The 12,835-nt window shown below is 40.5% G+C and overlaps 1 protein-coding gene across 1 annotated transcript; it reads left to right on the top strand.

Moving 5' to 3' along the window:
• Nucleotides 1-10,124: 10,124 nt before the first annotated feature.
• On the top strand, nt 10,125-12,141 carry LOC106034024 (beta-microseminoprotein-like). The gene is made up of 3 exons (XM_048069184.2): nt 10,125-10,263; nt 10,794-10,896; nt 11,786-12,141. The coding sequence occupies exons 1-3, from the start codon at nt 10,140-10,142 to the stop codon at nt 11,913-11,915; spliced, it is 357 nt and encodes a 118-aa protein (XP_047925141.1). The 5' UTR covers nt 10,125-10,139; the 3' UTR covers nt 11,916-12,141.
• The last annotated feature ends 694 nt before the right edge of the window (nt 12,142-12,835 follow it).

Here is a 12,835-nt window from a genome sequence, read left to right as displayed (position 1 = left end):
GTTACAAAACGTGGGGTTTATATGCTCTATGTGTCGTGATGCTGAAAAATTCAAGGTCTTGCAACCAGGCAGCTTCAGGTCTGAGGACCTTGTGGATTAGGTTCCAGTAGGAAAAAAGAAAGACAGCAACATGGAACCTAAATGTTCCTTAGGGAAAATTGTTTCTTTGAGACATGTACACCAATCTCTGAGCAGATGGGGCTACAAAGAGCACAATAAAAATCTGCCTTCATGAAGGTCCAACCTAAACATTATTGTCAGGCACCCAAAGAACATTTCAATCCCAAAATTCCTTTTGGAGAAGAATTTTGCTATATTCCTTGTAGAGGTTAAAGAGAAGATGACAACACGAAAAAGCACTTGCTGTTCCCCCCAGAACTTTACATATAAGTATACAATGTAAATGTACCAATAATCACATTTATCATCAGGGACTGATCTGCATGCTAAGAAACAGACCATGTAAGACTGCACAGAGCTGAGCTGCCTGATACCCATGCTTACAGGCATGCCTGAGCTCTGTGGCATAGCTTGCTATTTCTATGTGACATTGAGATCTGTATTTGTGTAGTTCAGATTCCCTAGGACCTTCCAGAGCAGGGCAGAGTGCTTCTGGAATCAGGCTGTGGGGCAAGCTCTTTCCTGCATGGCCACCAGGACAGAAGTTACATCCCTCCAGTTTCTGATGAAGAACTAGCACAGTATAATGGGTTGCTATATTTACGCAGACATGATGCAAGAGGAAACAAACTTTCACGGACCTCTTCCCGGTCCTATTTCAGTCTGTTTTCTGTAGTGAAGCTCCATGGCAGAAAAAGTCACTGACCATCCAGAAACTGCTTGTTAGCCTTGTCTCTAAACATATACTATCCCAGACTGCTGCCAGCTGATGAATCTTCTGGTTGGTTCTGGTAAAACAACACTTAGGACTGGAGGCAATAGCAATGAAAGTTCGCTGTTCTGATCTAGAAGCTTGCTTACATAGAGACTTGGCATCACGAATATGAAATTACAGCTGGCTCTGGGGATTTCCCAACTGAGCTTGAGACACAGATGTAAATATGTGTCTGGAGTTTGCCTCCTCAATATGATAATGAAATTAGCTGAGCTTAGACTGAGCAGTGGAGGGTTCATCCTGGCACACATTAGTATTCTGTGCTGTAGCAATCTGGATGACTTTCTCCTGGCTTAGGTCCCTAAGCTTCCTTCCTCTGGAAACTAAGGCATGGGCTGGGGAGAAAAAAGGGTGAGACAAGTATGAGAAATGCTTGGAGGTACCCAGACCAAAGAGCACAGTAAGACTCCTTAATCCACCAGTTTAAGTGTCGGTTGTCCTAACCACAAAGCATGTTCTTTGTGTTCACAAAGAAACATCTGCAAGCATCGGTACAAAAAGCAACTGCAAAGCAAAGGAGAAAATCCAGTATTTACACTCTTGCACAAGCTGACAACTCATCTTCAATAGCATCCACAATGATTTCCACAGGCCCATGGAACTGCACAGGACTTTTCACAGCTGCAGAATGGCTGCAGAAGGCTAAAGACAAGATAATGGAACCTTGAAAATCATTTGAAGGCCAGTGGTGTGCACTTGGTATGTATGACCACAGTTATTGCCTCTGCACAACTTCTACAGAGCCGAGGGCAAACATTTCCATTTGGAATGGATCCTGACTACTCTCAAAGCAAGTAATAGGTTGCTTTGTCCAGAAAATATCCCAAAAGCAACATGGCCAGCTTTAAGGAGATATTGTGTATGCTGTATTTATTTGCTTCTAGACCATAAGCAACTATTTTAAGCACAGAATAATTTCTAAACCCCATATGCTGACTATGAAATAAAAAAACATATATTCTGAGTTGGTACAGGGCTATTAGAAGGATCATCTGATTTTTTTCTCTTTCATTTATTTTTAAACTCTTTGGATGAAGCATTTACTAAACTCATATTAGTGTTTGTTCATGAAGAATTTACAGCTTACAGTAGACAAAGATTTAGGATCTTGATGTGAAATTTGGTATCAATTTAAATATAATTCTCTCTTCTTGAGAATCCAGGGTAATGATATGCCATACAGCTAGCCTGGATATTTTTTTTTTTGTAGGTAAAACCTTTGGCAGAAGTACTGCTTTCTGTTGCCTTAAATTTGAAATGCTAACAAAAGCTTAAACAGACACAGCATTTGGTTAATCTCACAAATGTTTACAAAGTGTTTTTATTTAAAAAAAAAAAAAAAAAAGAATACCACAACCAGCTTTCCTAACACAAAGTAAATATGTTTTTTATAATTTTAGAACAGGATGCAAACAAAAGAAACAGTTCATTTACAATAAAAAGATAAGCTCCTTTATCATGCCAGGAAAAAAAAACAACACCACAGTTCATGCATTGTTCTTCATTTTTCCTGCCACTCCTCATTCTTCTGCATATATTGTGTTGTGTAGGTTGGTACAGACATGGATTGAGATGCAGCTGTCCAAGCCCTGCAATTACTAGAACCTGGGGCTGGCTACTGAAGTCAGGGCTGGAGTATGCCTCGGTGCCTGGTGCACAGTGTAGAAAGGAGTGTCTATAGCTAGAAATAAGCACATGCACTGGACCTGCCTGAAGCCCCCAGGGGTACTTCCTCCTCTGCTGGTCAATGCATGACAGACCACACCACTTGTGTATCAGAGAATTCATCTCAGGGAATCCAAAATCAGCTGACCTTTCCTTTAAAATAATTAATTATAACCTGCGTATCAGAAATTAGCAGACTGTGATTACCCATTACCTAAAAGTCCTTGCTGCCAGGTACTCAGTCAAATTAAATGGATTTTTCTTGCTGAAATAAGTTGTCATACAAGCAGGAAAAACAAAACAATAACCAAAAACCAGACCAAAACAAACCAAAACAAAACAGGGCTGATAAACTCATTTCAGGTAACTAAAAGTCCTAAAGAAGGAAAAAGAGCAGAACTGCTAGCCCTCTAAAAGAATCTGGACTCAGACACACATGACTTTGCTGGCTCATCAGTTACCCCATGTGGTTTTTGTTCCTAAAAGTTAATCTCTAATGATAAAACCGTGGTCTTAGAGGATGACCATTACCCTGGAATTCCCTTGCAGTAGGGCAGGACTGCCTAGTGTGTGAGGAGGCAGGGGAAGGTGAGTATCGGGCTCCATCTCCGAGGTCTGAAGTCCTCTATAGTCAGGTAGTAAGCTCTGAAACTTGTAACCTCCAACACACTTAAGCGAGCCACCCGAAGTAATGCATCAGGTCAATATTAGAATCAACAAATAAAAAGATGCTCAAATCATAGTCCCATGGTTGTCCCATTCATTCTTTATCAAAAAATGGAAATAAGAAACTCACATGAGTAGTGAAATATTTCTACCCTCCCACTTTTGTAAATAGGTCGAGAAATCACACTTCCCATATCAGTTGATATATCATACTTGATAAAGCAACGAGGATTCAGGAGAACTGTGAGTTTATGTTCCCACCATATGACCCTGGTTTTGATCCAGCAAAGCCTTTACCAAGCCTATGCTTGAGAACAAGGAGTGGCTTCACTGGAGACAATGAAATTACCCACACGTCTAAAGCCAGGGGCATATTTAAGTGCTTTGCTTGATTCAAGCCCTAAGATCTAATCTGAAGAATGCAGAAGTTAACAGATGTTTTCCAGCCTTCTTTGGTGGACTTGGAACTTAGTTAAGCTAAAACTGCTATTTCCAATATATGTAAACTTTAGTTCTCTGTGTGATTTCTGTACAAATATTTGTCTGTATGGTATATGTATCTTAGATGGAATCGGCAGTGAACATTGCAAAATCCTTGTTCTTCCATCGAGGATTAGCCCATCACAAGGGACAGATGTCTTCTGGTGGGGCAGGAGCTGAAAGTGAAAGCTTTGATGATAGAAAGTAAGAACATGCAGCTTACATTTAAAAAGAAGGGAAAGGCATATTGCTTTTTAAGTGAATTTGGATAGATCAAAACTATACATACTTAGATGAGAAGCTGAAAGCAGTTACAAAGGGAATAAAGCTGCAGGATAGTTTAGAAGCATACCAAAGAATTCATGCTAGGTTCTGTGTATGCATATAAGCAACACTGCTTGAAAAACTATTAAAGGATCATTAAAGGACTTTTTAATTGCTGTTAATAGATTGCTGTTGCAGTGCATACATCAATCCTGCACACAGGAATGGCACAATAGCGGCAAATCACCGTCTTTCCATCACCCCAAATCAGTCTGGTAGGATTTCATACACCCCTGAAAGAAGGTGAATTCAGCTCCTTTGAACTGAATCCCTTCCACCTTGCTTTCCACTGTTGCTGCTGGCTTGTGTCTCTTGCTGCTCCAGCCCCCTCGGGTGGGCTGGCTGCTCAGGGAGACCTGCTCATCCAGCCTCAGTTTGCCCAGGCAAAGGCAAGCGATGGTCTGAGTATCTGCTGCTGGCTCACAGCAGGCTGGATAAATACTGGGTCATACTGGGCTGCCTGCTGGAAGGTCCCAGAAAAGTACTTGTAACATCTAGAAAAATAATACTATGATAGCTGGGCAGGATGAGCTTTTCAGGTATTTCTCCAAGTGTCAACACTTCTGAGAAAGTGCTGAGAAATGAGAAGCTGAAAGAGACCAGACGTGTTTAGCAGCATTCAACTGGGAAATTAGGAAAGGTCCAAGTAGTGGTTGTCATACCAACAAAGCCCTACAAATGTTTCCTGATGCCTTGGGCAGACCTTCAAGGCAGTTTTGTCTCTCTTCTTCCTGTATGACAACAGGTGAAAAGCAAATCAGCACGTTATTATGGAAACAATCATTCTTGCAAAAAGTGTATTAAAATCATCTCACTGGAAGTGTAGCGCGATCTAAGACTTGAGGAAGAGACTGGGGAAACAATTCTCTTAAAGCAAGATCTGTGTGTCCTGAAACGGGAGGTTCAAAGACACTCAGAGAAATGCCAGCCTACCAGCAGACAATGAGCAACACGCCTGGCAGGGCTCCAACGTGTTTATCAAGAGCTCATTGACAGAAGAATAAGGTGTTCTGCCTAACAAGTGCCTTGAAAGCAAAACCAGTCTTGCTTTGAGCTGTCTATGAAAAACCACAAAAGGACAGGCATAAAATTTCTTGTCAAGCCCAAGGTGACCTGGGGTTAGCAAAGCCTGAACATGGTAGGTGAAGGGAAGGGAATAATGTAAATCTGGTGCGAGCCATAGGTGGGTACACATGCTCAACAGTTCCTCTACACTTGTATGATTCATCTATATCAAGTGATCTGGGTGAAAACATAAACTCATTGTTGGGAGAGTTTGCAAACAATGCTTAATGAGTCAAATACTGATTAAAGTTGTGCTGATGGTGAAATAAACTGCATTGCTTAATCTATGCTTTAGAGATTTTTTACAGTTTGTAGAAATGGGAATTTTGCATGAATATCAGTGGGTCTGAAAAGAATTCAGGGATGGAAAGCCAAAGTTCTGTACTTAGAAAAATATGGTGCTTAACATAGCAGTGGTGATACAGCAAAGGCAATATGTCTTTTCTTAATATCTGGGGTTATTTTCACAGCACAGGCAAACTTCCATGTCTTTTTCTCTATTCAGTTTTGAGATGAGATACTGTCGAATTGGAGACTGTTCAGAAATGGGTTACAGGAATGAAAGGAAATCAGGACTACACACCTGACGGCTAAAACTAGTGTACTCATCCAAGAGAAGTTATAAGCTGACTTGACAGCCTATAAGCACAGACAAGAGGAAGATTTTGATGATAAAAGACTATTACCAGGTATGCAGGAAGCAAAGGATGAAAAATTAAAGTTATTCATTTTTTCTCAGTGACATAAACAGGATTTTCATGAAATGAAAGTTTTAAAACACGTAGTGATTATAGCAGAACAACAACAAAGAAGAGACAGGTGTGTAGTCTGTAAAATTGAATGCTTATGAACTTTTCATGAATTATGTATTTTTTCCTAAGTGATTATTAAACCTGCATGGACTTCAACTTCAGCATTTACTCCAACGGGATCGTGGAATTATGATGTGATGTACTACAATTTTGTTGTTGTTTTTCCTGCTGAATTCTTTGGAATGAGCACATCCAAAAGCTAAATTAATTATTAATAGTTCTCAGAAATACACAGTGCATGGAAGTATGTGAATGACAAATTCTCTTTCCACCACTCCAAAATATCTAAAACTCTGTGAATAGTTTAATTGACTCTTACAACAAATAAACCCCAAATTATTTAGCTTACAGTACAGCCGAATTTTATTTACTATTCCAAACTTTCTAAATGTAATCTTAAAATCATAGGCTAAGTTCCTTAATCTGGTGATCAGTCTCATGTGGGAATGAATGTTCTATTGCTTGCTATCATCCATAGCTAAGTATTTATTTTAAAACATAGGCCACAGCTTATTATTTCTTTCTGAAAAGAGGTTGCAGGAGTAAGAGAAAGCAGAGTATTTGATTAGCACTCTGACATTTTTCACTTGTGAAAGCATTTTGCACATATGAAAGTGGTCACATACTCTATCACAGTTACTCAAATCAAAACCTGAACAGTCCCACAAGAACAGCAGGTGGCTTTTGATTTGTTAGAAAATACTTCTTTTAGTTGAGGAGAAAGAGAAATGTTGCAATTGATCCAGCTTTGATTAACATCTGAATGTTAAGAGGTTTTAATAGTGCTATTTCCAAGTACCTTTGGTTATCTTGCAGTACACACAGTAGCATTAAATATACATATCCAAATATCTGGCAAGAGATCTCTAAGCTATTAATTCCTTGTTTCCTATTCTAAGCATGTTCCAGCCCACTGATAGAAGAAATGACCAGTGTGCATTTCTCCCACTCCTGAAAATTACCTGGACTAACCGTACAGTTCTGCCTACAGCTTACCTAGCAATACTTGAATTTTATCAGAAAGGCATTTTTTCTAATCATAACGCTTCCGAGCAATACTTGATTCTGATCTCAACTCTTTACTCACGTCAGTGCTGTACAGAATCAAACTTTGCCAGCTGGCAAAACTTCAGCAATTTCTTCAGGAATTTCAACATAAGTGCATTTGAGTTGAGCAAGCTATTTTTCTAGACATAAATTGCTCAACATAAAGGCACCATAGAACATTTGCTTTCAGATTCCACAACAAAGCACTTGTGGAGATCTTCTGGGGACTTGGAGCTCTTTGGGAGCTACACATTACACAATGGTGAGTAAAGGCTTAGCTTTTTTTATAAGGAAGGTACAGATCACTATATGTTTTAAAACTGCAAAAGAAGGGTATTTGAAAGATTCACCTAATTATGCCTATATCTATATCCCTATTAGATATGGATGTATTCTGTTAAAAACTGACAGAAGATTCAAAGAAGGACACATTTATGAAGATTACTGTGAATTTGGGTTTTGCTTAGTAATGATTTGAAAAAAAAAAACCAAACAAACTATATATATCTCTCTAGGTATTTCACCTGCTGTTATCCTTTTCTCAGAATTGTTTGTGACAATATTCAGAATATTGTAAGGTATAGATATGAAATAAAGCATAAGACATAGCCCCTTTACAACAAAATGTGTAATACAGTGTACTCATTCTGTTTTTCTCTTTTGATTTATCAAGACATGTCCTGTTTCAGCTTTTCAAACCTCCAAATCTGTTTGCAGAATCTGAATCAACAGTTAGGTATTGCTAAATAGATAGACAAAGCCCTATGGCCCAGTTTTCCTCTAATTTGTGCTCACCTAGTCCCCAAAACTACAGACATCAATTACTACTTCTGATGATAATCTAGGGAATGGCATAAGTTTTAAAGAAGAGTTAGCAGTTTCTTTAGTATATGTAGATTTGGAGATGAAGGGATAAATTATCATCTACTTATTTCTTTGCTTAAGCTTTCCTTAGGGCTTGTCTTGTCTGTAGTCAGTTGGAAAAGACTTTGTTGGACAAGGTAATCTGGCACCTCATTTCACATTAATTCATCCAGTTGCAAAGTCCATTAAATCCAGTTCAGAAGATCCTGCTCTGCAAGATGGCTGGTGGCATTCCCTTTTTAAGAGAGCAAACAAGCAGAAAATATTCCTTGAGGTGCCATGCTCTTGAAAACCCAGAACAACGCAACCCTTATGTTGAACTAGAAATCCTTGCCATTAGTGTGACAGTAATAACGTCACCTATTTTTTAATAAAGGATATTGTTTCTGCCACTGCTCATTGATATCTTCTGTGCTCAGCCTGATTATATGTTGGACCTTTGCTGCTAGCTAATTGTTACTTAGCTGGTGTACCCATTGATTGTTCCAGAAAAAGGTCAGTTCAGAAGTGGTTGAACACCACACACTTCCCCTTCTCTTTCTGTTCAAATCCAATAGAGGGTCCAGAACTTTGCTCTTTAGAGAGAGGAGCGTGCCCGGTTTCACCTAACTGACATTTCTTTGAATAGCAAGATAAGGACAGATGTTGGAGCAAACTAAAGACAAAACATTCACAGAACACAGCCCAGGACAGCAAATGACAAATTTTAGTCATTACTATAAAGACATGAGTATAGCACTCAGACCTCTGATAGAAGTAGCCTGTGCAGCTGCAAACCTCTGCACCGGTTTGGAGGAAGCACCACCACCAGCATGCTCTGGACAACTAATATAAAGCTAGCAGCATCACAAGCCTATTGAGAGAGATCCTCTCTGGAAAACTACAGGTCCCCAAACTCACATAGCCCCATACAGCTGCACACCATGAGTAGCCCCACAGATCCACTTCAAATGCCTTAAGAGAAGCCTTATGAGAGACCAATTTTAATGTTACGTATACTTTCCTACAACTTCACAGAACAGGAGGTACTTAGACAATGTTCCTTTGACTGGAAACCATGGAATTAAAGTTTGAGAGTTTCAGTCTTTCTTCTTTGCTTTTCTCCTTCTGGCTATGGTGTTCACCATGGCAGCTGGCTCTATTCTACCCCAAAGCCTCAGGAACCCAAATGGCAGAGCCACTGTGGACATTAGCATTGTACCTTTCCCAGACCAGTCCATAGTCCCTTCCCCTCCCTTTCACAACACCAGAAATGCCCCTCGGCCCTGTAAGAAAGAAGCACCTAAAATAGCAAGGGTCTTCCAACACAGACAGAGGAGATTCCCCGTGGGTCTCCATGTTCAGAAATTTTCACTCTTTTGACATTTATGATTCAAGTAGTTCAAGGTAAGCAGCAGAGCTGTCTAAAAGCAAAGCCTCTCATTGTTTTTTTCAATCTCACTTCCAAGTTGCAACAGCCTCTGGAGTTCAGAACAGCAACTATTCATTTCACAATCCTTATGTGTTGATCTGCAAGTGCTATCAAGAAAACTGAAGTATGTTCCTCACTGCTTCTCATTCTCTGGCCACTTCTAAACTTTTGCCTTAAGTTATCCAGCTTGAGGAACTCATCAAAATAATCTGGGGCTCCAGACCCTCTACCCCAGTAAAAGTACCCTTACAAAGTTATGCAGGCCTTTTCAGAGAAGTCCTGGGTGTTCAGCAGGTCCCAGCTGACACCTCTGAAGAGCTCTTGCAGATGTTTATCTGTTGCCACCACTAGGCAAGAAGAAGGATGACCAGACCTGTGCGTGCATGTTTTGACAAGATGTTTCACACGCTGCTAAGCAGAATATACAGCACTGGGATTCTGCCCCAAGGCACCAATTTGTGTCTCTTCTCTATCCAGCCACCTATTTCACAAAACTTATCAGAATCTAATTAGTTATGCGATCCAAAGATTGCCAAAATTTTGGTGCAATTGCTGTGCTCAGAAGTGAAACACTGGGATGCCGCACAGACAGTGATGTACAGGAGAAATAGCTAAATATGACTCAAAGGCAATAAATAAAGCACTAATAAGAATCTGACAGGGCTTTTAAGTCTACTATGGAAGCTTTTGGTGATTTCTAGAGCTTGGATTTTGACAGGGAGGGATGCTGCAGACACATTTATGTTACATCATTTTGTCTCTTCCCATGCAAGGAAAATGCAGTGAAGTATCTGGATTTCCTTTTTCCAACATTTTCTTGTTTACATAAGGTTGTTTCTAACTCTTGTTTCAGGTTCAGTGACTTATCTGTTCAAAACAAAGATAATCGAAGTTGAATTAAATTCATGCCATGTGCTCCATGTCTCTTTTACAGAAAAGCTTTCTCGCCTTCCTTCTTGCAATGGGCATCATTGTGACACTGGGTGATGCATATTGCTTTACAAAAATAAACAAGCCAGGGGAGTCTGACAAAGGTAAGAACAGGGAAAGTGCTCTCATTTGATATTTTTTTGTTGGCTCAACTCTATGCAGAACTGCTGGGAAGGGCCCAAAATATCAGGGAGGTGGAAGTTGTCAGAAAGACCTGAATAAGAGGCACCAAGATACCAAAACTAGGGAAAAATAGTATTTTCACCTGGACTGGGTATAGTTGCAGCAATACTATTGCTATTGGTGGTGGGTTGCTAGTGCTATGCCAGCATGTGGAGCTGCTGCTGGATTTGGGAGCATTTCTGAATGCAGTGTGGTTCTAGATGGCAGACCTGGCTGTTTGGTTGCTCACTTTCACCCCAGGTCTGTAACACTGAAACTATCTCTAAGAAGTAAAGAAGAAACAAGTTCAGGCTCTCAAAATAGTCCAAGTAATAGACAGGAGGGCAAAATGACTTCTGTTTAATCATTCTCAGGAAAAACATTTTCAGAAAATATATAGGCATTTTTAAACCTTTCATCTTTAATGTGGAGGCTTAAAGAACATCTTTTGTTTTGTTGCTGTGTTATGCAGGCTGTGTCCTGAATGGAAAACTGTACCCCTTTGGACATATCTCAAGGACAGATGATTGCTACCGATGCAGCTGCACCCAAAACCAAATATCTTGCTGCTCCCTGTAAGTCTGAACTCACTGGCAGCATCATTGCCCATAGGAAGACCACAGGTTTCCATCTGCTGGGAATAAATGAGTCTCTAAAGGCACAAGAGAGCCTTTCCTCACCCCTCACAGAGGGATAAAAGCCTCACATGGCTTCAGATGACTTGACTCCTTGGCTGTGTTTACCTTAGTTCACTTTCTGCTGACTAGGGGTGGAGACAGGCCCTTCCAAGCACATCCAGTTGGTGCTTGTCTTTAATGCTGAGCAACTTGTGAACCCCTCTTACACTGTGGTTAAGTCATTCCTTGGCAGGGAAAGTGGAGAGTAGAAAGGAGTTCATTCCACAAGCCGCTTAAGTACAGATCCTCTAAAGAACTCAGGATGATCTGAATCCCTTTTCAGAGATGCTTTTCTCCACTGAACATTGAACATGCAGACACTAGAGTGGCATGGCTCTGCTCTGAAGTATCTCTTTCCAACATCCTCTTTTCCTCTTATCCCACCTTCTCAAAATGCCAAAATGGCTAGATTACAATCATTGCCTTTTCTCAGGTGACACCCACTGTCAGGAAACAGAAACCACACTCTAAGCATACTGAAAATAATGAAAATTGATGGAAAAGAGATAAAACATGCTGAGACCATGCTTATGTCACATTGTAGAGTGCTGTGCTACAAAATTCCCCGTACTGGTACATCTGCATGTCATTGCAGAAGGACATCTGTTGAGGCACTGGAAGCTGTAGCTGTGGGTGCTCAAGCTAGCTAGGCTGGTCTAAGTCACAGTTTCAGAGATTTCTCACTCTGCACTAGTTTGGTAGTTCAATATATAGTCACTGAACCACTGAATTATTGAATCTTTTATTGCTCTCAGTCTAACATTTTTTTTCTGTTTATCAATGATAGCTTTCATACTCCTGTTGGTTATAACAAAGAAAAATGTAAAATCGTTTTCAACAAGAGAAGCTGCAACTATGATGTTGTGGAGAACAATGACCCCTCCAAGGACTGCTTTGTCCACAGTCGTGTGGGTTAACAATGCACCTGCTCCAAGCCTACAGACGCTTTGCCATCAAAGATGCTTAAAGACATGGGAGATCTTATAAAAGAGAGTACTTCAGCAGCTCACTTTTAATCTCCCAATTATTCTAATTCAGTAAACGAGATGCATAATCAGATACAAAGTCTTATTTCTGTCATTACTTGTGTTGGTATCACTGAGCTTTGCTGAATGCAATAAATCCAGATGAAACATCCAGAAATGCTTCATATTGATGGCTCTTTTTATGTTACAATGCTTGGGAACATCACCTTCCTTGAGAGAGGAACGCATTTATCTCAGTACTCCAATGTGCCATACACCAGTGCCCTGGCAGAAGCTGCTCTCATGCTTTGCAGGTTCTGTTCTTGCCAAGCATCAGAGCAGCCATACTAGCTCCCCAGGTGTCAAAATTTGGAGGGGAAGCACTGTTTGGAGTATGCTCTGCCACAGCTACTACTCCAGGCACACAGCGGCCTAGGGAAGGGAGAAGGACACTGGATCAGATTCCCTTCGGTGTGCTTCATGTCACAGTCTCTGTGGTAACCTTTCAATAGCTTCTTGTTAGTGACTGGCACAACTGGATCCCACCTGCCAGACACTCAGAATCTACAGAGTTTGAAGAGAACCCAATGCCAGAATAATCTTAGCTGTCTCAAGGTATGCTCTTGGGATGCAGAGCCTGTATCACGTCTTTGCCAGAGCTGGACACGCAGATGAACTATCTACTGCCAGGATCCAGAAAATACCTTGCTAAATTAAACATATACTCTCCTACCACTACAGCCAGAAGTGCAAGCCTTCAAACTACAGTGTAATTCTTTGGGAGGGAGTCACAGTCTGCCAAGCTAACAAGCCTTTCTATTACGTAGTAGGCAAAGCACCAGCGATTACAGATCAAGTAGAAAACATCTGAT

Source organism: Anser cygnoides, chromosome 7, assembly GCF_040182565.1.
Source record: "Anser cygnoides isolate HZ-2024a breed goose chromosome 7, Taihu_goose_T2T_genome, whole genome shotgun sequence".
In the NCBI taxonomy this organism is placed as follows: domain Eukaryota; kingdom Metazoa; phylum Chordata; class Aves; order Anseriformes; family Anatidae; genus Anser; species Anser cygnoides.
The sequence above is the reverse complement of the archived record's forward strand: the minus strand, read 5'-3'. Positions and strand labels throughout refer to the sequence as shown.

Excerpts from the sequence above, each read along its gene's own strand:
- LOC106034024 (XM_048069184.2), top strand. The coding sequence starts at position 10,140 with ATGTGCTCCATGTCTCTTTTACAGAAAAGCTTTCTCGCCTTCCTTCTT. Across the intron at positions 10,264-10,793 it reads GCCAGGGGAGTCTGACAAAG|GCTGTGTCCTGAATGGAAAA; the intron begins GTAAGAACAGGG and ends TGTGTTATGCAG. Across the intron at positions 10,897-11,785 it reads CAAATATCTTGCTGCTCCCT|CTTTCATACTCCTGTTGGTT; the intron begins GTAAGTCTGAAC and ends TATCAATGATAG.